This window comes from Petaurus breviceps, unplaced genomic scaffold (assembly GCF_028583685.1).
Source record: "Petaurus breviceps papuanus isolate PSGF00001 unplaced genomic scaffold, PetGlider_PUasm1.0 174, whole genome shotgun sequence".
Taxonomy (NCBI): Eukaryota; Metazoa; Chordata; class Mammalia; order Diprotodontia; family Petauridae; genus Petaurus; species Petaurus breviceps.
Genome location: NW_027185761.1, coordinates 69,802,150 through 69,826,535, shown reverse-complemented (window position 1 = coordinate 69,826,535; position 24,386 = coordinate 69,802,150). Strand labels below are relative to the sequence as shown.

At 46.1% G+C, this 24,386-nt stretch overlaps 1 protein-coding gene across 3 annotated transcripts in view; it reads left to right on the top strand.

Annotated features, from left to right (window-relative positions):
- Window positions 1-24,386, top strand: part of VPS41 (VPS41 subunit of HOPS complex) — a 178,528-nt gene that overhangs the window by 3,278 nt on the left and 150,864 nt on the right. Inside the window, exons 2-3 of one of the 3 annotated variants that reach the window (XM_069084388.1) lie at window positions 6,764-6,799; window positions 6,935-7,057. The exons of 1 other annotated variant lie outside the window; for it this stretch is intronic. Coding sequence is in view for 1 of the 2 variants with exons in the window: in XM_069084386.1 (XP_068940487.1) it covers window positions 6,764-6,799 (36 nt within the window). In the remaining variant the exon portion in view is untranslated. The remainder of the gene's footprint in view (window positions 1-6,763; window positions 6,800-6,934; window positions 7,058-24,386) is intronic. One more of the 3 variants, XM_069084386.1, reaches the window with a different exon arrangement.

The following is a 24,386-nucleotide window of genomic DNA, read 5'->3' as shown; positions in this document are numbered from 1 at the left end:
AGTGTGTACCTGTCCCTAAGCCTTTGTAAAATCAAATATGATCAAGATGCTGAACCCTGACTGCAGCCCGGACTCCTCCCCTCGCGGCTGCCGCTTTGTCTTTTCACCTGACTTCAGTGTCTGTGCTGCTGAGAATGGTTAGAGCAGATGGTGACAGCTGCAGAGGCAGTCCACCCACCTTTCCTTCATAGTACTCTGGAGCCTTGGACCTACGGGAGCTGGCTTCTCTTCCTTTGTGCTTTATCTGTCCTGATTTATATGATGACAGTCAATTTATATCTACTGACACTACCCAGCGGCCATGTGCAGGGAAGGAAGGCCCAGTGCTGGGCATGGAAGGTCCTGAGCTAGCTCCTACAAAGCCCCCACCTTTGAGGAACTAACCTGTGATTGAGAGGCAGAGGATGGGCACCGGAACTCACTGCTGAGGGGAGGCAGGTCCAGTCATGGAGCTTTTGTCAGAATGGATGGTCTCCTGACCTCTGGGGACAAGGTGATTCCCGATGCAGGGGGGGGGGGAGAGGGTGGTGGCCAGTCCGGGGCTAGGTTGCCAGGAAAGCCGATGCTTCGAGATGAGAGAGGGCAGGATTCCTTAAGCAAGCGCTTCATTTACTCAGTGTCTGCATTGTATGAAGTGCTAGAGATGCAGTGGTGGGGTTTGCCAGGCTCTCTGTGTAGGTGATCTCGTCTGGACCTCATAACTCTGTCCCCATTTTCAGAGGAGCAAACTGAGGCTCACTGAGGTTAAAGGACATTCCCAGGGTCCCTGAGCTAGAACCTGAGGCAGAATTCTAACAGGGCTTTCTAAGTCCTCAGTCCAGTACTCCACTCACTGCTCCACCTTCTGCCTAAGAGTAATAGTGAAACAGCCCTTGGCCTCAAGGAGCTTAGAGCTTACAAGGGGGTCTGGTGCGGGTGGGGAGCGCCTGTGCATAGTAGGTGCTTAACAAGCTCTGATTGGTCGGGTTCTGCTGTCTCATAGTATTGGAATCATTAGTGACAGTCTCAGGCCCATCTAAGGCTGACCTCTGAACCTGTTTTATTCCTCCCTGAATTTCTTGTTATTAAAGATCACCTGGGATTGGTCCAGGGGTGGGGAACCTGTGACCTCGAGGCCACATGTGACTCTCTAGCTCCTCCTGAATCAGTCAGATGGCTGCGCTTAAGGACCTAGAGGGCCACTTGTGGCCTTGAGGGGCCAGGTTCCCCACCCCTGGTTTAGACTATTTAGGGCTTGGTTTTGATGGGTGTGTAGTCTTTGGGAATAGCTTCTGACCTAAACTTCTGGTTTTAGCTGTATCAAGACTAGTCTTTGGAGTGCCCCATATCACCAGCCATTCAGCTCATTGTCCTTGGCTTGGATCCTCGCCATGATGCTGGCCAGTGTCTTACCGACAAGCTTGGCCTGCCTCCTGGACATTCTGGGCAGTGGGACACTCTTAAAGTAGGTTTACATTGGTGTCTTTGCCACCTGCCAACAGATTAGAACTATTATGCTAAGACTGAAAATATCTAGATACATCTTTCTTAAACCTGAGTATATTCTCTGACATTTTGAAAACTCGCTAGGCTGGGGCGGCCAGGTGGCGCAGTGAGTAAGAGCACTGGCCCCAGAGTCGGGATCGAATCCAGGCTCAGATACTTAGCACCCACCCAGAAACACCTGGCTGTGTGACCTTGAGCAAGTCACTTAACCCCAATTTCTTAGGGGAGGCCAGGTGGCTCAGCGAGTAAGATCACCGGGCCCAGAGTCGGGAGACCAGGGATCGAATCTGGGCTCAGACACTTAGCACCCACCCAAAAACACCTGGCCATATAACCTTGAACAGTTGCTTTAAAAAAAAAAAAAAACTCGCTAGGCTGCAAAATCTTTAAAGAAGAGGATTTTTTATGTTGTTGTGTCCTCATTTTTCTCAATATCCTGCAGCAGCTTCATTAGTACCACAGGATGGAGTTACAAGCACCTCTCGATAGTAGATGTACTCGAGGTTTCCTCCAATGAACAGAAAGGGAAAGCATTCAAAATCAGAAGGAGAAATAAGACTTTCCCTAACAGGTTAAGGATCTATTTGAAACCAGCCTCTAACATTATGTCCAGTGGAAATAGGTGAAAAAGAAGGCAGTCCATTCTCTTCTCTTAAGGAGTTATGGACATTGGTTTCTGTGATATAGCATGATCACAGTGAGAAGACAGACCAAGATGGTGCCAGACTTTTTTAAAGTCCCCCTGGTAGGATACAGATTGTTGAAACCCACATGATTCTTTGGCTGGAAGCTGTCTCCTCTTCAGCCAGCCCACCTGGCCTAGTCAGGTGGCCCCCTCTTAAAGCAGCCTAGGCTCCTTGTGATTGGCCCTAATTGTTCAGCTTATCTCTGACTTCTTCCACTTCTTTCCTTTCATCACTTCTTGTTTCTAGTTCTGGCCCCTGTGACCAACCCCAGCTAGTCTGATCTCCCTTCTCCCCTTGCCACCCAGTCACCTACATGGCCATTCTCCAGGCTGAACGTCCCCAGCTCTTTTGGCTGGTCCTCATGGGGCCTGATCTTGAAGCCCATCGCTGGACTGGTTCCCCTGTGGACACATTCCTGCTTATCATTGTCCTGAAATGTAACACCACCCCTGAACACCGGATGATCCGACCAGGGAAGAGTACTGTGGGATTGTCCCTGTGTGGGCCTAGAGGCAGCCTAGCAGCAAGCATTGAGCTCTATGCCTTGTTCTAGGGATACAGATACTAGCAAAAAAGAAAGCTAGTCCCTGCCCCAAAGCTGCTTCCATTTTTAGAGAAGAAGACAATTAAAGGGAACTGAAAAGCAAGGAGCGGGGGGCAGGCATAGAGGGCATAGCTGGGCAGTCTGGAGAGGCCACAGCATAGCCAGGGAAGGAATGAGGTGTGGCTGACCTTGTTGTCTTCACCCCCGAGGTGGGGGCTGGCATGGGGGGAGGGGAGGAGGCCCTGAGAGCTGAGGCAAGGCTACAAGGGCCAGAGAGCTGTCCGTGAGCTTTTGTGACTGCCATATTACTTCACTGACTCCTTGAGCGTGCAGGCCACTGGGATTATTAGGTCCTCTTCAGACAAACCCCTTTCCAGCTCTGCTTCCTCTGTCTTGTACTTTTGAAGCTGAACCTTTGAACCATGATGTTGGACTGGATGTTTCTTTGTTTTATTTCATCACATTAGATTCAGATCTTTTAAAACCAGTAAACATCCGTTAGTTAAGTGCGTTAGCCGTCCTTCGTCCTCACTTTGAGTCATCTGCACACATGACAAGTGTGCTGCCCAAGCCTTTTTCTGAGTCAATGATAGCTACTTAACCTGGCAGGATCTAAGCACTGATCCCCAAGGAGGCGTTCTGGGAGTGATCTCCTTCCGAGCTGACTGATAAGCTGAGGTCTCCTCTTGGGTCTGCTCTGAAGCCCCTCAACTCTAACCTTTGAACCCGATATGAGTGTACTGAGCTAACCATATCTCTGTCAAGCCCAGATCTCTGCTCTGGTGAACAAGAATTGTGTGAGAACCTTTTCAGATGCTTTGCTCAGATTTAGGTAAACTGTTCATTAATCATCAAGCATTTATTAAATGCCTGCTATGTGCCAGACCTGTCCTAAATGCTTAGACTGCAGCGAGCAAAGGGAAGGAGTCCTTGCCCTTAGGGAATGTGGATTCTGACCAGGACATGTGTAATTACAGTTATGTGTATGTATATGTATTCGTACTGAATATATGTAAAATAAATAAAAGGCAGTTTGGGGAGGAAATCCTCTAGCATGGGGGCTGGGGGGTGCTGATGCTGGGAAAAGTTTCATGTAGAAGGCCAGCCTGTAGCCAAGGCTCGAAGGTAACAAGTGATTGGGAGAGGCAGAGTTGAAAGAACACATTTGAGACATGGGGGAGACAGAGAATGACATGTGCTTTGGTCTGAAGGGGCAGTGGGCCAGTGGCTGGATTGGAGAGAGCAGGGAGGGGAACAGTGTGGAAGAAGACTTGGGAGGGAGGGTTAAGATATGGCAAGCAAGGCGTAAACAGAAGTAATCTTGCAGAAAGATGTTTGGTACTGTCCTGGAGAAGGTCCACGCAGAGTCCAGATAGAACGGGGATTCTCTGAGGATGGGGAGTGAGCGGTTCCACATGCTCTTAGTCGTAGATGGCATCGTGCTGCTTGCATTAAGCCCTAGAATATTTCAGAACCTCCTAGAGGAGATCCATCATCACTGAAGAGTTAGGCCTAACTCCCCATGGGGAAAAATGGATGGAGAAAGCTAGCTGTTGTCATGACTATAAATAGCAGTGCCTAGAGCTGGCCCCAAAGGGTATGTCTACTGGGCAGACCCTGCAGGTGGACGAAAGTCTGGCTCCGAGTTGGAGCAGGAGGAGAAAAGCTGCTTCAGTGCTTTCAGGAAATTCGAAGCTCCCAAGATTTGCCCTGAACAAGGGTCTGCCTTTTTAACCCCAGTATTGCTACGGTGATGATCTGTGTCTTTGAGTCAAAGCACGGTTTTTGAGCAGCGGGGAGACCCCTGGTAGGTGTAAGACTGTGGCACATTACAAATGACAGACTGTGCAGCTGAAGTGATGGAAATGAGGATGTTATCACATGACCATTAAAACAAAAGATAGGCCAGTGACATGACAAGAGTGAGGTGCAACTGGAGGCCAGAGGCTCCCTATGCCATCTTAGGCCGTGTGAAGGTCCTACAGAAGGACTGGAAAAGGCAGCAGCAGGTTGGGAGGCTTAGGAGAGGGCATGGATGGGAAACAAGCTTGGGGAGTGGATGGCTTGTGACCTTTGTAGTTAGAGGAAATACTGAAATCCTTGAAATCACAGATCCATCGGCACGTCTGAGGAAAATAGCTTTATGTTTTGATGAGCTGACATCACTCATTCTTGAAATGCTAGGGTGGAAAGGACCTAAGTCTCTCCATTTTGGCTCAGCTCAGCTTTTTGTGAGAAATGCAGATTATGTGAAGTCTAAGCCTACTGTGAGATCCTGAGCAATTTCCCTTTATTTGTGACCACTGGTGGCCTCTCATGAAGATCTGGCCCAGGAGAAAGATGATGGATTTTCTCAGTGAAAGGATCAAACATTTGGAGACCTCCTGTGTTATCTTACTGTTCTTCTTAGGAATTTTAGGAAACTGAACCTTGATGGTAATAGTAATAATTCTAATTTTCAGATGATGGTAATAATGAACATTTCTATAGTGTAATGTTTGTAAAACACTGCACAGATATCTCATTTTAAAACTCCAACTACCCTGGGAGGTAGGGTATCTTTATTATTCCTGTTTTACAGATGAGGAAACCGAGGCAGCCAGTGGTCAGTCAAGTGACTTGCTAGTCACACAGCTCTGAGACTGGCTTTGGACTCAGGTGCTCCTGGTGCCAGGCCAGCTGTGTCCAGCTGCTCTCTTGGCTGGACTGGGTTGCTGGCCATCTCTCTGGTGATTGCTGGCCTGTTGACAGTGCCTTGTTGCTTTCTTTCTGGCCATACTTCTGTCGCCAGCCTTCATTAACAAAGATGATGTTGCTTTTTCCTTCTGCTCATTCTGTAGCTAATGAGCATGGCATCTTTAATGCTAAAAGGTGCATATCTGTGTGTGGTCAACGCACTGCTGTGGACAGAGGCTTCTGTCTCATTTGTTCCTGTTGGGTTTCTGTCCAGGGCCTTGTAAAATGCTTACTTTCACTGTCAGCATATTAGTTGGGACCTTTTATTGCTATTGATAACTATAAGTACATTAAGTAAATCTTCATTTTGCTGACCTCTTTGAGGATGCCCGGCATCAGCAGATTCTCCCTTTCAGTGGACAGGTGAGAGATTAGCAGACAGGAGTCAAGTCAATTTTTTCCCTTTTTTCTTTTTTTTTCCCTCTGGGACAGCAAGATTCATTGTCTAATGGGAGAAAAAAGTGTGCTTAAAGGCAGAGTTTGTCTGAAGGTTGATAGTTAGAAAAACAGATGGAAATCAGATGGCTGGTTTGTGAAGTGTTTAATAGGTAACCAATGGACAGGGGATTGTTTTGAAAATCGGTTAAGCAAGAGAGGCCTTTCTTGCCCCATCCATACTAATGACATTGTGGCGTCTGGAGATGGAGGAGCCTGGTAGAAGGGGCTTGAGACTGCAGTGTTCTGGGCTATAGCGGGGCGGGCAGGGAAGGGAAGATGACTTGGGGAGATTGATGGCCCATCGTTAGGGAGGGAAAGTTCCCAAATCTTCCTGCTGGCGGGGGAATGAGGCGGTATTGGTGGCTGACTGTGGATAGTGCTGGATAGTGCTGCCAACTCTGGGGTCCAAGTCCTGCCTAACACTCACAGGACCTGGATGCCCCGAAGGGGCTGGGCAAGGTAGGGCTGACATCCTGCTTACCCAGTTCATTGATTCTCGAGTCTTCTAAGCATCGTACTAGTAGTCCCTAATGATTTTTAAAAAATTAAAAAGAAGCAGGATATGGGAGAGGTAATAGATTCTTTTATTTCTCCATTTCAAGTATATATTATTTGTCTTTTGACTGTTTGTTTTACTGATGCGCTTTTATTGCATCCCCCTCATTTCTGAAATATCCCTTTGCTGCACCCCCAGAAAGCTCTCCCATGTAACAAAGGAGGACAAAGAAAGCAGTGGAACAAACCATCCCACACATCTCCTTATTCTGACAGTATATGGAAGGTCCCGTGCCACAATCCCCCACTTCTGAGGTAGGGGCATTCCTTACCTCTTTTCTTGGGCCGAGTCACTGACCAACCTTTTTCTTTTCCCCAGGAAATATCTGTTGAAGAATCTACAGATGAGTCTGAGGTAAGTCTGGGACGAGCAGTGCTGCCCCTCATCCCCGCTCAAGCAGCCCGCACGGATGACTCGTTTTCTGTTGTCTTGATGGGCTCTGCCTAAGGTTCAGGGCTTCATCTGGGTCTTTTGGGTCCTGTCATTCAGGGAAGAAGCATTGAATGAACACTGCCTGTGTCCCTGCACTGTGCTGTGCTCTCAGGTTTCCAGTAAAGACAAAACCTCTCTCCCTGCCATCCTGGAGCTCACACTCTGAGGGGGAGATGACAGGTAAAAATGTACAGCTTATTTGGAAGGCAGTCTTAGAGGGAAGGCCCTACCACTGGGGAAGGAGGGTAGACTGAGCCAAAAAACCCCTTCCATGCTTGCTAAGTCAGAGGGAGGGCCCCGGGATGGGAAGCCAGAGCTCCAGATGGAGCCATGGCGGGGTGGGGGGAGAGGCACACACCCCATGTGCACTCGTGTACAGGCACACATGCATGTGCACCCCTAGCCCTACCCGGATTTTTCCAGGATTCCTCAGACTGGTTTAAAGGCGTTGCCCCATGGGTCATTGGCTTACTCCTGTCTTGACGCTGCTCTCTGCGTGGCCCTTTCCTCTTCCCCTTCCTCCCTGAGATATTTGGGCCAGGCTCCAGCTCTCGAGTGCACCAGTAAATACTTCACTCCAGATTACGAGAATTGTGTAGTTAACAGGCTACGTCTTGGGCTGCATAAGTCAGGTTTATTATTTGATCCTAACAATTCATCGACTCTTCACTCATGGCACATCTTCTCCTTGTGACTGTGTAAGGCTCACTGCAGCGGAAGCAGCTGGTGCTGTCTATCCAGTGCAGCCCAATAAGCATTTAAGACAAGACATCGCATTAGATGCTGCCATTTCTGTCACTTTTGTGATGCAGGTGAGGAACCTGAGTCTCAGATGTGACCTTCCCTTCCCATCTGACATCTAACGGGTGATGACGCTTAAACTCAGCCCTAGCTCTTCTGACTGTTGAGTAACTATTCCCGTTTTATCTCACCCCTTGGCTTTTCCATGAATACTTTTCCTTTTTCTTCCTCTTGGTGGCTGCCTTAATTCTTGGTTTATATTTTTCCAGTCTTAATTTCTTTGCACACATTTTGCCCATCTGGTGATATCCAGGCACTTGGGCTGATGTGCCGTTTTCATCTTAAATGATGCAGAAAGGCAGAGAAATCGGTCTTCCCTGGCTTTATGTCTGACTGGCTTTCAGGGCCGAGCCTGGGGGTGGAAACACAAATAAATTTCTCAAGCCCAGCCATAAAAAGGAGAGCAGTCACTTCACTCCGTGGCCGTGCAACCACAGAGTTTATTAAGAAGTTCAGAAAGATCCGGCCTTTTGTTGGCGGTGCTGCTAAACCATTTTGCCTTGAACTTTCTCATCTCCCTTTTATTCCGACTCAGTAGTGTGATATTATATTAGTACAAACAAGCTGTAAATCACTTTTGCCTTCTCCAGAGGACAGACGGAACACATGGCTGCTCTCGGCCAGGGCAGTGTCAGGGCCCTGGCGACCTCTCCTCACCCGGTAAAGGGTGCAGGGGTCGCCATGGGGAGCAGGCCTCTCTGCAGGTGGGAGAGAGCCAGCCCAGGGACCATCTGAAGAAGCAGCTTCCCCAGGTGAAGCACTGTGCGTTTATACGCCTCTCATTTATGAAGGGTTTAACTAAGAGAATGATGTGTTTGGCAATGGCCAGAGGATGATGGGGAAAACTCGAACCGTGAGCATGTAACTTTGCTGCCCCCTCATGCTGTCTCAGGGAAGGCATCATGGAAGGGGCAGATGCTGGTTCGGGGTTCCTACCGCTTCTCACTCAATTTCTAGCTGCCTGGTGTTTCCTTAAACTCTCTCATTCTGTCTTTTATCATTAGAAGTTTATAGGGTCGGGGCAGCTGGCTGGCACAGTGAATAGAGCCCTGGAGTCAGGAGAACTTGAATTCAGAACAGACCTCAGACACTAGCTGTGTGATCCTGGGCAAGTCACTTAACCCCAATTGCCTCTGAAAAAAAAAAAAAAAGAAAGAAGTTCTAGGGTTAGTGTAGTGGAAATGGATTCTGAAGCCCTGGGCTTCTACTTCCTCTCTTTACTGGAAGGTACTTGGTCAAGTCCCATAACCTCTAGACCTCATTTTCCTCCACCGAAATATGGGTACATTATTCATAGGTTCCCAAAGTGGGTGATACTGCCCCCTAGGGAGTGCTGTAATGAGTGGGGGGAGCATTTTTTTTTAAATGACACAAATTTTTAAAAAGCATTAAAGGGTTAAAAAAAGTAGATTATCAGGGGGGTGCTGAGTAATTTTTTTTTAAGGGGGCAGTAGGCCGGATAAGTTCGGAAAGCTCTGGCCTCGGTGATGGCTGCTGCCAGTTCTGATTTGGTCTTACTTCTTTCCATCCAGAGAAAACCAGAATTGCAGAGTTGGGAGGGGCTTCCTTCATTGGTCATCTAGGTTTCCCAGCCTAGTTTGGGAAACACATCCCACAAGAGCAGCCCAGGCACTTTGTCATCCAGCCTTAACTTGAAGGCTTCCAGGGAAGGGGGGCCCCCAACAACAGCAAAGGGTGAAAGTGCGGCTTTCTCAGATACACATCTTCTCTTCTTTGGGTTGGTCTCCAGCCCGTCCCCACTTGTCCATCCTTTACAAGGGGCTCATCAACAGCTGGCTGGAGGCCTTCTGACCTTGTGAGGATGCCAGCTGAGTGAATGGACTGTGTGCATCAGCACCTGGACCAGCCCTCATTCCTGGCTTTTGCCGTCGGACCAGCCCTCCTCGGACCCTGCATTTCTTTGATGGCCTCCATTGTAGTTCCATATTTGGAATGTGTGGCTTCCATACAGTCAGTTCCTGGTTACCTTGTGGGTATTCTTCCTTGCTTATTCCCAGGATCTTTGGTGTTCAGTGATTCATGGCCATAGAAAGACCATGGGAGAATATTGGTATTAAAAAAGCAGGTCTTTGTTTCAGGTTTGGGGTCACTAACCTACCTTTGAAATGAGACAGTCGAAATCCACCACATTCTTCTCAATCCAGCTTTATTCTGGGCCCAGCTGCTTTTGTGTTTTAGTATATAACCAAGATAAACATACACACACATACATACATGCTCACACACATGCGCACACGTACACACACACTCACACTCGCACATAAACACTGAAATGAATTTCTAGGTTGTCCTCCTAATCTGTCAGTGTGGACGATGGGATCTGTTTGGTTTTTCCTGTGTGGATGGGTTGTGTTCTCTGTTCTCTACCTTTCATCTCTTTCCTGCTGTACAGTTTTCATCCTTAAACACCCTGGGCTTTTGTGCAGCTCGATTTCTTCCCAAGCCTTATTTGGATCCCCTCCGGGGCTTGTCTCTGTTTCATGAGGTGATCCTGCTCATCACCTCCCCTCAGCCTTTCCGATGAGTTTTTACAGACAAGTGTCGAACTGGTCTTGTTCCTGGCCCCCGTGTCTCTGCTTGGCAAGTAGGTCGTGTTTCCTGACCAAGAGAGTTTTAGGCTCCTTGGCTTCCGTCGCTGGTTTACAGCAGTTTCGTTTTTGTGAATCAATCATCGTGCATGTCCTTCCTTCATCTCCCATTCTCAGTAACTTTTTTTTGATAGGGTTGGAGTTGTTTTAATTGTGGACTGTATGTTTTTTCTCCTTCTTATTCTCCTAGTTCTGTACTAGAAGTCACTTGGTGCAGGGGATAGAGGGAGCATTGGCCTTGGGGTGCGGAAGCCTCCAGCTCAGTCCCAGCCCTGAGGTTTACTGGCTGTGTCGCATCTCTTCCCCATTCTGAGCCTCAGCCCCCTTCTCTGTGAGATGAGGACGCCAGACCAGATGGCCTCTCACGGCCCCCCATTCTCCATCTGTCCCCTTTAAGGCCAGCTTTTGTCGTTGCTTTGATCGGTCACTTCACTGTACATTGATGGCTGATTCAATAACGTTGCTCCTTCAGTGACAAGCTGTTTTCTGTTAAGACATAATCATCTGCCTCAGTTTCCTCAGCTGTAAAGTGAGGATGATAATTTCACTTGTCTCACTTGAGATGAGGTCATATTTGTAAAGTGCTTAGCCCAGTGCCTGGTCCATAGTTGGTGCTCAGTAAATGGTTGTTGCCTTCCCTTTTCCCCTTCACTATGTCTGGCACATCCCCAGTCTTTTTTCAGAGAAAGTAGACAGGATGCATTGGGAAAGACCCTGATGTTGGGAAGGCTTGCAGGCAGAATGCTAAGAGGAGGGCAGAGGATGAGATGGCTAGGCAGTGCCATGGCAGCAGGGTGCATGGGCGTGGATGGGCCTGGGGTGATGGTGGAGGAGAGAAGGGCCTGGCATGCTCTGGTCCATGGAGTCACAAAGAGTTGGACACGACTGAATAGCAGTGGCAGGGCCTGGCACAACGTAGTTGCTCAGTGAATGTTTATTAGTAATGAATGACTGATCCAGGTACCAGCTTCCCAGGGGGCACATCCTCAGATCTTAGCTGGCTTGCCTGACCCATAGCAAGTACTTAACGAAAGCTTGTTGACTAACTGGTAATTGGACTGCAAAGAGCAGACTTGAACAGTCGCCAAGACCACACCTGCAGCCTTCACTTCGCGGTACAAGCTACTGGAGCCGGACGTTTTCTGACTTGCCTTCTTTCCAGAGCGCAGCATCCTCTCCACGCCGTGATGAAATCTTGGAGGTGAACTTGGCAGGAGATACGGGGGAGGGGAGAAGCTGGGAGGAGGGGAATCGTCATGTTTCTTAGGTTAATTCCAAATTGTTCCCTTTGAAAATCTCACTTTTCCAAAAATTCGACATTACATAATTATGTATAAACTCTGTTGATTGTTTCAAGTAGAGTATTCAGTGAAGGTATAAATAGCTATATTGTTTATGTGCATTTTATAGCTTATTTTTCTTGGTAAAGTAAAATCCTTTAGTTGCACATTTTAGTTCTTTTAAACGGAGTTCTCAGTTCAATTTGAGCTATAAATAGAACCATTCATTCACAGATTAGAAGTGATTTAAATAGAGTATGAGGAGGTTGGCCATCAGAACTTCTCTCTGCTACAACCTCTGCTGGATAATCTGATTTTAGAAAGGAGAGCTTGTTTGGTTTGTTGATGCATTTCACCATGCAGGCTGCTCCTCTGAATAAGTCTCCAAAACAAATCCCAGACAAAGGTGAACAAGGACAACTCATTGTCTTTGTGTGTGGTGGATGGACAGGTTGTATTAGATCCAAGTGGACTGACAAATTAGCTGAACCCATTTAAAACATTTAGCTGCAGTTTGTGTTGCATTTTAAATTTATTTTGGAATACATAGTTCCTTCCAAATACATCAGCCAGCAGCCGCCTATCTCCCTTGTTTAGCTTCAAATGGAAGGATGAGAGGGTGCTGAAAACAAACCCCAAACCTGTTCATCAGGAAACTCTCTTGCAAAATCATTCTTCAGTCTCAGCCACTCGTGTTTGGAGTATTGTGAATCATTCATTGAAACTCAAATGGATTTTTACAGGCATTAATTTTAAAAGCCAAATTTACAGCAGTGAGGAGCTCGGACGCTCCTGCACAGCCTGGGATTGACTGTCAGAAAAATGGAGTGTGGCCTTCTCCCTCTCTTCTCTCCCTAAGAGCAAAACAGGCTTTGGGTTAGAGAACTGGTTCCTTCACTCAGTGAGCCATGAACATTAATTAACACGTTGTCCTTATCAGTGCGTCTGAGTGGGGGGGGGGGCAGATCCTTTTTTCAGCACATATTATCCTAATTTCCCAATATACCAAGGGAAACCCAGCAGGAAGACACACAGATGTTTTCTCAAAAAACAAACACACAACTTTATTACAAGTGTAGTAAACATCTGTTCTCCCTTCCAGAAACTTAAACAAGGGAAAGATTGCAACAGATTTTCTCCATTTTCAGTTTTGTGGAAAGTACACCTTCAACCTAAAATGACAGTGATAAGCATGTTTGTGTACTCAGTTGTCTTGTCCGAGGCTTGCACTATCACCATTAGGCCTTGATGGCCCTCAGTAGGTGCTTAATAAATGTGTGTTGCATGGCTCGCTTGATGTTATGGAGGGGGAGCAACTAGAACTTGGCACCTCATTGAGCCTTGGCCAGGAGTAAGAGAGAAACTCTCCACAGCTGAATGCCAGGGTTTCAGGCAGAGAGGCCCAGGGGCCGGTCCCAAAGGATGTTCAGGTGGAGCCACCAAGAAGCCCAAGTACTAGGTCACCAGGTGCCAGCCTCTGTTATTTAGAAATACCCCACAATACCTCTTTTGTTGTATTGACCTGTCTAGGCAGTGGAGATTGCCAGTGGAAGTATGTAACTTCAGTAGGAGATGAATTGATTAGATCTATCTTTCATGGTCCTGGATTTGACCTGGCCCATGTAGCTCTAGACCTCCTGTCCCCACCATCTTGTGAAGGTTTGAGACATTGGGTTACTTCCAATACATTACTACTTAATTAGACAGTCTAGATTGATCCTAGTCCCTTGAAAGATCTGTTCCTGTGTAATATTAATGGGATATAATATCTTCCCCTGCTCATTAATAGGCCTCACGTGGAGCCCATTAAGGGAAACTTGCTTAGGGGAGGCTTGCTGGTAGGAAGGCTTACATACCTTTTGTTAGTTTTTAAATAGGCACTGAGTCACCAGGCTTGTGATGCTCCCTGGCTCTGAGAAGAGTATACATACTCTGAGGTAGCATTTTGCTTTGGGGGCTCGCTCATTGGAAGAGTGTTCTTGTGATTTGACCAGATGAGACTCTGGATGGCCCTTAAGGAGCCCCCTGGCTTTGAGAAATTCAGATGTTGGTGCTTCTCTCTCTGGTAACTATGTATGTATTGCCTTGGTCAGGTATTCGGATCTGTGCTAATTTCTCAGAGAGTTAGAAGCCCTGTCTGTTGGTCTTTATTTCTCCGCTTTTATTTTTTCTCTTTTCTTTGTTTGGATTTTCACTGAAGTTCAAGGTACTAATTTTTCCCCTGAACTAGTGAATGTATTTAAAAAAGATGCCCTCTTTCCTAGTAAAGCAGATCTAAGAACCTGTGCTAGCCCCCATCCTGGGGATGCCAGCGTGGTTGCTGCTACATCCTACTAGCTTTTGGGGAGCACATGTGACTGAGGGAGAACAGATCTAACATGGCTGAAATAGGACGTAATGACACCAGATTTTTAAAAAATGTCATTTATGATGACTGATTACGTATAGTATGTCAGCTCATTGTTAAATCTGCCTGACAACTTGGGCTAGATTTGCTTCTGACCGACTGGAAGGGAGGGGCATTCCTTTTTCCACAGACCCTGGAAATGCTGCCAACAACTGAAATGTGTTTCCTTCTGTCGGCTCTCTTGGCTTTCAGAGCAACAGTCTTTAATATAGATATTCACAGGCATCCATGTCATCATAATTCTATGCTTTAGAATATGCTGGAGTTTTTCCTGAAGAGCCCAGTGGATTAAGTAAATCCCCACAGAATGGCATCAGAAGGGGAAGGAAAAAAAAAACCCTTTGAGCTATCTTAGGGTTTTAATCTATCGCTGACATTCCCACCACCAGTGATTGGGTAGTTTAGACAGACTTGGCTTATGGAGAATCATACTTCCTGTGCTCGGTGACACATTTTGTTTATGAGCCTTATATTTCTTACAAATACTAGATTGTCCCTAATGTCTTCAGGGTCACAGCAAACAACAACCGTGCCTTTTTCCTCTCTTGTCGGAAGGTTTGCATTTAAGGGGGGAGAATGTCTTTCTGACCCAGTGAATTCAAGCCCAGTGTCTTTGTTTTTATCTAGTGGCCTCCTGTGCATCTCAGGGATGATTTAACAGAGATGAGCAAGTTAATGGTTTGGGGGGTTTAGCTTAGGGTGGAGTAGCTGAGGAGGGTGGCTGGCGCAGCTTGGAGCTGGGTATAACGCTTTCTTTCCCACCCGACAGTGATAGCTTTTAAGAGCTGCAGTGATCAGTTTTGAATTACCTTTGATCCTGCTTTCCTCTTGTGTGGATGGTGATGGTGCTGGGCCACAGCCTGGAGCTGTTCTTGGTGCTGTCTGAATTCTGCTGGGAGTTTCATTAAGCTGAACTTCTGTTGATTTGGGTGGAAAAGTCAGAATTAGTGACAGTTATGAACAGGTTGGTCCCTTTCCAGCCTCTTTGCTCCCCCAGCTTTCTGATTACTTCATCCCGACCTTTGGATCTTCTCTCTGACTTTGTCTTCATCTCCTCCTTGCCCTACATTGTTTGTTCTTGCTTCCCTTTTGCTGTGAGGAGTCTTGATCTTGTCAGTCTCCTCTGTGGGCAGGGGCTCTGTCTTATCCCCATTTCTTTATCCCTAGAGCTAATTCTGAATTCGAATAGTAGACAGGGAATGCATTGGAGTGTCCTCCCTTCCTCCAGCCTGGGCGCCCCTCTGCTCCTTAACTGTTTCCTCTTCAGTCTGCTCATCAGTCATTAAATACCCATTAAGCCTCATATGTTGTTCTGTGCCCTGGGGATGAAAATACAAAAAAATGAACCAGTCCCTGCTCCCAGGGATCTTATATTCTAACGGGAGAGATCACAAGCACATGAATAATATTCGCAGGATGAAAGGAATAAATAAAAATATTTGCACCGTGGTGAAATGGAAGAGTTGGGGAAGGAAAGAAACAAGAAAAGGCATAAAGAGGACTCTGTGGACTCTCTGAGAGAGGTTTCATTTCCAGATGACAGCAGCAGCTTGCTTTTCCAGGGGCCGTTTGTCCTGATTCCTACAACTGGAAATAGCCAGTGTCATGAACTTAAGTAAACAGGTCTAGATTTTAGTAGATGCTCCAAAGCTTAGGCACCAAATGCATTCTCTTTGCCTCTAGGACACACTTGTTGGGGAAGCAGATTTAAAAACAAAACTGGTTCTCCTTTTCAGTTTCTCTGGGAATATTAGGAAATACTATTTCTCCAGCATAAAACCGGATTTCTCTGTTAAGAAAGTGGGAAGAACCAAAGCTCAGGCCTTCTTTTGAGATGGAGTAAAAGTGGTTACCAGACAGATGGGATTGTTACCTTTCCACCCACTTGGAATGATTGCCGACTCGACTCACCTGAGGACAGCCTTCTCTTGTAATTTGAGGTTGAGATACTGGGCACAGGAGCCTGTGGGTGAGGCACGGGGATGTCTGCCCCAAGGATGTGAAGTCTTTCACAGGTGGAGTGGGCAGATGAGAGCAGTTTATTCCAGTGGCCGCGAAAGCTGCTGAAGCAGGTGCTGTGCAGGGCTTAGAGTCGATCAGATATGAAGATGCCATGGCCATCTACTGCATTCCGGGCCCTCACCAGTCCTCCTGACTTTTGTCCTGTCAGTGACTCTGGAGGAGAACGTGGGGCTGATGACTTTGAGCAGCTCTGCCTCAGTTAAATCCAATCCATGTCCAAGTCAGCATATCATCCATGTGATGTCATTGGGTCCCTTTGAAAAGGAAGAATGAACAACATTGATCACAGGAAGAAAGTCTTAAAGGGAAGTGATCCAGAAAGAACTGCCTGGCGACTCTTCTGGATGTGAACCCCAGACTGTACTTTAACACGTGGACATCTTGGCTGATTCAAGATTCCTATAAGTGTTACCTCAAGTTGCCTTGGGGCAGAGAGTCCTGTCAGAAGGCATTGGGGGACTGACCATGGCCATTTAGATACCTCTGCAGGCTGGAACTACCTTGAATATAGATTTGTGTTAAATTCATTAAGATTGCTTCTGGAAGAGGAGCCTAAATTGCAGAGCACATTATTAGTATTCACATTCTTTTCTTTGACATTTTAAAACCTTTCTTCAGAGCCCAGTGGCCCTGCTTTAGAGAACACTCAGCAAGCTCAGCTATCTGGTTCTCCCAGTTCATAACAGATCGTCAATTTAAGAGGTACAGGAGAAGCTTCCTGGCCTCCTTTGGCAGTCTGATGAGCTAGAGACTCCTCAGAACCATATTTTTCCATGCACAAAATGAAATACATAGGATTACCCAGAATAATAATTATATTGAAATAAAATCATGTGTGCACACATGTATACATGTATGTGTACACACATGCATGTATGCATACATATATTTCATGGATCCCTTGAAATCTGTCCCCAGGTTAAGAAACCCTGATCTAGAGGGAGGAGAATAAACCCCTTGTTGGCCTACCTTTAGAGGGGAGAGTAAAACTATTAAAAGCTATGCACAGATTGCAGCATAGAAGCCTGGGGACCTTTGCTAACATCCATTTTATTAGCAGTAATTAGTGTGCTAGTTAGATGTGCATCTTATTCATTAGGGTAGAATTTTCAGGAACTCTATGCTAACACTTCCTGCATGTGCCTGCGTGTAATAAAGATGCTTTACAAGGGAGATCTCTGATGAGGACCCCCACGTCCCCACCAGTCTTTCTTTTCCTCCTCTGTTAAATGAGGAACTTGGGCTAGACGTTTTGTGGGGCTTTCCTGCTGCATGAATCCAGGATCTGGACTTGATTGTATTGAGGTAGCAGTGAGGGAGCTGGGCTGAGGAGGCCTGAGTCCACGTCTTGCCTTAGACAGTAACTGGCTGTGTCATGTTGGGCGGGTCAGTTCACCTCCGTTGGCCTGGGTTTTCCTCATCTGTAAAATGGAGACAATAACGGCCCCTCTCAGGATTGTTATGAGGACCCAGTGTGAAGCACCATATGAACGCCATCATGATTACTGTATCAGGAAGGACTCAATGCAGCCACTGCAGTGACGGGGGAGGAGCGGCGTCTCTCCTGGGGTCCGCGGGAGGCCCTCGTCTGCCACTGAGGAGCTTTAGGCCTTGGGGAAATGCATCTTCCCTGAGCTGCTGATGTGGTGGTTCTTATTCCTCCTCTTTTTATTGGCATTTAGAAATCACCCGCATCTCTATTAGCTTTTTTGAGAACTGGGACAAGGCAGATTGGCTAACATGACAATACAGGAAAATGACAAATGCTGGAGAAGATGTGGGAAAACTGGGACACTAATACATTGTTGGTGGATTTGTGAACTGATCCAACCGTTCTAGAGAGCAATTTGGAATTATACCCAAAGGTCTGCAAAACTGCATAGCCTTTGACCCAGCAATACCACTTCTACAGCTGTATCCCAAAGAGATCATACAAATGGGAAAAGGAGCCATATGGACAAAAATATTCATAGCAGCTCTTTTTGTGGTGGTCAAGAATTGGAAATCAAAGGGATGCCCATCAGTTGGGGAATGACTGAACAAGTATTGGCATATGCATGTTATGGAATACTATTGTGCTATAAGAAATGAGGAGCAGACAGACTTCATAATAATCTGGAGACACTTCTACAAACTAATGCTGAGAGAGGAGAGCAGAACCAGGAGATCATTGTCCACAATGACAGACACAGCATATCTGTGCTGACCGACTTTGATAGACTTGACTCCTCTCAGCAATACAAGGTTCCAAGACAACTCCAAAAGACTCATGTTGGAAAAAGCTCTCTGCATATAAAGGATTACGGAGTCTGAATGCAGATTGAAGCAAACTGCTTGCTCTCTATCATTTTTGTTTTGCTTTGTTTTGTTTCTTCTTTCTTGTTCATTCCGTCGGTTATAATCCTTCTTTACAACATGACTGAAGTGAAAATATGCTTAATGTGAAGGCAGATGTAGAACTTATATCAGATTGCATGTCATCTTGAGGAGGGGGGAAGAAAGAGAGGAGGAGAAAATTTGGAACTCAAAAAGCTTGTGGAACTGAATGTTGTAAAGTAAAAATAAATAATTTATTTTGGAAAAAAATTAACTAGCTAATAAAGGGAACAAGCAGAGTAAAAAAAAACAACACAGGGACAAGCACATCCTTACTCTTGAGCACCTCGTCCATTGGGAAGGGAGGGCGCTGGGCTTGTTTTGGTATTAGTAGAGAATGTTGCCCCCTGGAAGGCACGTTTTACAGAGGTTATTTCATATCACTGGAAGGGAATGAGAAGTGTATTTGCTTTCCTGGAGGACTTTTTTTTCCTGTATATATTCTCATCTCTTTCCCTTTATGAAAGAAATGATGGGAGTTGATCCTGTTTACAGTAAATGACCTAGAGTGTGGGCCCTTGAGCTTTCTTTCTTGTGAACTGAACATGAAATTCTGCCATTGCCAGACAAAGGAGAGCTCAGGGCTCTGAAGGATACATGTCTGGTGCGTCTTGGGGTGAGCCCTGCCATGATGAGAGGCTCAGGTTCTCCACACTTTTCTGGCTGGACTTGTTGCCATGAGGACAGATGCTCTGTGAGCTCAGGACCTGGGTTCCTTTGAGAAACTCTCTACAGTTTTCAGCAGGACGTTGAGAAGGAGCTTTTTGATACCAAAGCCAAGCCATGGAAAGGCTATGGGGTCATCTTAAAAGCACCCGTGCTTCCCTAGCATGCTGGTGGGCACCGAATAAAGGCTTGTTGACTTAATTTGACTTTACTCAGAAAGCCCAACCTTCTTCTCTCTCTCAGAGTGCCCAGGTATTTTAGGGGTATAGATAATACCATGTCAGGATATCATTAGAAGTAAAGGTGGAAGCAGAGAATGTCATTGTGACTTTGTCGGTGAAAAGGAGACTGAAATGCCGGGGTTACATGAACAGCCGCTTCTCGCTCCGGGAACTGTTTATTCATGTTTTCTTCACTATTAGCAATTCTACTTGAAACATGAAAATTGAACCAAATTATTTGTAGAAAAATCCCGATCACACAGGGATGTAATAGCTTCGTGAAGACCCTGCTCAGTGTAGCGACATGCATACTGTGCTTGCATCCCACCTGTCACTTGCCTAAAATCTTTGGTCACTGAGGCAGCTCTAATGTCTTCTGTGACTAATGGAGATCAGAGCTGTCTCCCTGTCCCCTGCCACACGTCTGACCAGGTTACAGGAATAGAGCTGAGAAAACTTTCCCAGCAGATGGAGGCATAGACCTTTCCATTTAAGTCCAGTGATTCCTCAGAATATCACAGTTCTTACTCGGAAGGAAATTTAACCCAGAAGAATTTTGTGAGTTACTTTTTGAAAGAAAATACTAATGGGAAAATAAAAATGAACAGCTTCTTATATCTTGATTATGACTGACCCTCTAGGATAAGCTTATGATTCGCATTGATATTATCAGTGGTGTTGATATTGTCAACAAAAGAGGCCTCTTTTAAAAAAAAAGCAACAATTAATGAATAGCTAGAATGATAAGCTAATGAAAATAGCCATCCTTGACTCTGGCTACAAAGGCCAGATAAATATAACAAAAAGTTATTTTTGTACCTGAGTAGAAAGATCCTCATTTCTTCAATTATTAATCTAAAATTTTTATTTTATCTAAATTTAATTTTATAGAAATTTTATCTAAATTTACTTTATCTGAATCTAAAGTTTGTGTTCTAACATGGTTATAATTGCCAGAAATTGTGCACATACTCCTTTTAATGTGCAAAAACAATCAATACCTAGGGTAAATACTGTATTTTGTTAGGAAGTAAGAGTTCAGGCCGATCTAGTCCTTTGAGGTTTACACATCGCTCCCTAATAATTGGCTTGTGGGTTGGTAGCACAGGTGTGTCCAGTAGAGGAGAGATGACGCTGGTCAGTGTCTTTGAGTATAATTTCCGTATGATGGAGCAGCAGTTTGGGAGGGGGGATAAAGAGCTGGCCTCCACTCCGGGGAGAACTGTCTTCAGGCCCCACCTCAGATTCGTTCTGGCCTCTGTGTCCCAGCGCTTTGGGCTCCCCTGAAGGGACCCCTTTGCAGAAGAGGTGGCGACGTGCATTGGCAGAGGGATCTCCCTACGCCATTGAAGTCATTGGTCCGTCTCTGTCCCTACGCCCGTAGAGCATTTCCTTGCCCTGAATGAGGAGTTGAGAGCTGGAAAGGATGTTCCAAGTCATCTTGTCTGACTTCAGGCCAAAGCAGGAGTGCTGTCACTAAGGCACCCTGCCAAGTGATCCCTGACTTCCCACACAGGGACCTCACACCCACCGTGCTCTGTTGGGCAAACTTACAGTGAACTAGTTTTCAAAGAGAAGGCTTTTTTTTTTTTAAATAAATTGTGCTGTAAGATTTTTAATGCTCTAATGTCATTGATACTGTTTTCTTCAGGAACAAAACCTCAGCTCAGTAGTTTGTACATAAATGTTATTTGCATCACTTTATCATTCTCTCAGTGAGAGTCAGAGCAAATGAGCTCCCAGTTCCCCTCGTGGTCTCAGTTTATGCTTCTGCTGGAGAATGTTCTGCCTTCCCCAGAGCCTCCTGCGTTATGATGCATGACTGCAGCGACGGTCGCCACACTTGGCTCACTTGTTGGCAGTGCAAGTCTTTCACTTCCTCTCTTCTCCTCAAAGTTCATTCCTTTTCTCCCGAATGAAATACAGAGAAGTGGGAAATGACCTGCTGGCTTTTTGAACACATAGTAGGCTGTTTGGACTCAAGTAGAGACTAGAGGGAAAGAATGAGAAATAAGGTTGGAAATGTAGGGTACAAATCGATGGTGGAAGGAACTGAATACTAAACTAGGAGATATATATTTAATTCTTACCTGCTGAAGGGTTTGAGTAGGAAAGTAACATGGGTAGAGCTGTGCTTTAGGGAGATGCCTTTGGCTTCTGTGTGAAGGAGGGATTGGAAAGCCTGGAGACCCATCAGAAGGCTCTTAAACTAGTCCAGGTGAGAGATATGGAGGGGAAGGGCAGAAACAAGAGGAGTGACACTGATCAGACTGATGGGATTAACCTGGAGTCCTGTGAGGGGCCAGAGGCAGGAGGGAAGGTGTAAGGACACCTGAGGCTTCCCTTGGGTGACTGGGTACAGGATGGCCTGAAAATACTGAAAATGAAAATTGAAGCCCAATGAAGGGTTTATTTCAGAAATTCTTTCACTATCTCTTTCTTTCTTTCTTTCTCTCTTTCTTTCCTTTCTCTCTCTCTCTCTCTCTCTCTTATCTCGGTTAGGCATTATGAATTCAAATGAAATAAGCGAAATGTATTTTTTCCTGTTTCTTTCCTTTTTTTTAGTGCTCTTCATTTCATAGAGAAAAAGCCTCTGCTTTGGTACATCTTACAGTGTCTTAACTCTTTGCACCAAAGGGCATGACCAGCCTGTTTTTATTCTTTTTTATTCTTCTTTTTTTTTCCAGCAAGCCTCTGGGCTTTTGTAAGCTTTAGCTGCTGGTAAAAAGCAGGCCTAGGACTGTGTCGTGGGGATGGTCTTGATTCCTCAGACACCCAGATGGACTCCTAAGGGTTTCTCATACTCTTGCCCACCAGATGGCCACCCCACTCTTTTTAAGCATGGCATTCAAATTAAAAAACTAGAAATTATAGAGAAAATTTTAAAGAGTAGAGGTAAACTTTGTAGTAAGAAATCACTCTCCTTGGGGTATGATTAGTTGTGGGGAGGAGAGGATGTCATGACCACCATCTTGCTCCCAGTGAGCATGACCCCGGCATCTCTGCATAGTCAGTACCTTCTTCCCACCCCAGTGTTTTGGGTGCGTTTGGTCTCCTGTCTTTTCTGGGGACACTGGGCTTTGAAGATGCAGCCCTGCTTTCCCCCTCAGGCCACAAGGAAGAGTGCAGGGTTCCATTTCCCAGCATGCTTTGCCCCACCCCACAGAAGTCCCATTACATTTAGCCCTCTTTGGTCTCCCATGCTCCCCTCCAGGTATCCTAGTGTGATAGCTTCCCAGTGCCTTTTCTTGCCCAAATCTCCCTTCTTGATGAACTAGCTACCATACAATCCTTTAAAAATTATTGTTAACTCCTTGGATTAATTTTAGTCTAGGAAATTAGTATTGTGGTGAAATGGTACTTGACTTTTGTTCAGCTAATGCATTATTAGAAACATTTTCATTTCCTAGTGTATGGATTTTTAAAAATTTTTGTTTTAAAAAGAAAATATATTGGTCTAGAGGTGACCCTGTGTTCTCAAATTCATTGACAACAGCACAGGGTCTGGCAGGTCTCTTTAGACATAATGGCTTTGAGTACAGGCCTGTGACTGAACTTATTGTGTATTTACATTGTCAGGGGATTAACCCAGCTAAGATCAGGAGATCTACTGCTAGGGACGAGTGTTTTGGGGTGTATGGTAGAGGGCTGATGGCACAAGCTCCTCAAGCTCCTTCTTGAGCTCCTCTTGGAAGCTTTTAATGCAGTAGTCCTGACTTCGTTGTCTCCCTCTTACTCCATGCTTTGATCCTTTTGTCCCCAAAAAGGGTTCTGTGGTCTGTTTGTGCCTCCTCTGCTTGCTCATGTTGCCAGCCAGTGACTTGACTTCTGAGCTCTTTGCCACGGTAGGACTCTGCTTCCAGATTGCAGAGAGCTGTTTCCCAAGTTGCTGGGGTTTTCGCAGCTGTCAGAGTTGTTAGGAGGGTGCCCTCTCTGCAGCCCTCACAAGCTCTGGCACAGTGGCATTTCTCACCCCAGGACCACCACCCAAGACTGCGACCCAGATCCTAGCAGGTTAAAGCAAGAGCGACTTGGCCCCCCTGTGCTCTGCAGGCCAGGAGCTCTGGAGGGAGCCTCCATACCTCAGCTACTTCTTGCCTCAGGGGCAGGGGCCAGACCGTGCTCTTCTCCATCCAGTTCCGACAGAGTTCCCCACTGACCTTTTACTTTGTCTTTGGTGTTTATGGGTTGAGAAGTCTGGAACCCGCCACAGCTGCTGGTGATTCACTCTCCTGAAGTCTGGTCTGGCTGCTGCTGGTCAGGGTCACCCCAGGGCCAGAGCTGTGTGGCTCACGTGGGCCTGCGCTGGACTCCCAGCTCAGTGGATAGCTCCTTCCTGCCGGCCTGCCTTCTCTCTGTCACTTTGTGGGTTCTGTAGCTGTAAAGTTTGTTTGGAGTCATATTTTATAGGAATTGGAGGTGGTGGGAGCCAGAGTCAGGCGGAGGTCCTGTTTTCACTGTGCCATCTTGGCTCCACCCACCTGCTCAAATGGAATCTTAACCATTACATTTATGCAGGAGAATTTCTCCTCTTTTGTTGAATTTGGGCCATTCACCTTGAATCAGTTCATTTTAGATGTTTAAACATCTTGGTTTTTTTCCTCCAGCCTATTAATTTGATTCCGTTTTTAAAAAGTATTCATCTGTCTCTCCATCTGTTTTTCTGTCTGTCAGTCTATTGATCTGTCCTCTGTCTGTGTCTGTCTCTCCTCCTCCCTTCTCCCTCTCCCATCTCCTTCTCTCTCCTCCTACCCTGCTTCCCCCAATCTTTACATCAGGCTGCAGAAGCTTGGGGCTGTAAAACAGTTGGAAACGATGTTTTTGTGTCAGGTCTATTGTTACTTGAAAAGAAGTTTGTGGCTTCTTGCTGTGCGTGTCTTGGTTTCACAGGTTCACCGTAGCACACCCAGAACTCATCATTGCAGTGAGTCTTAGCAGAAGTGGAAAGGGCCTGTGGCAGCAAGCACCCCAAGCATCCTCAGGGTTTGCTATCAACACAGGTTCTTAGATCTGCTTTGTTAAAGGAAAGCAACTCAAAATGGGTTAACAAGCTTACTTTAATCAGTCAAACATATGTATCGTTTACCTAGTTCAGGGGAAAAAGATCAGCTCCCCGAACTTCGAAGT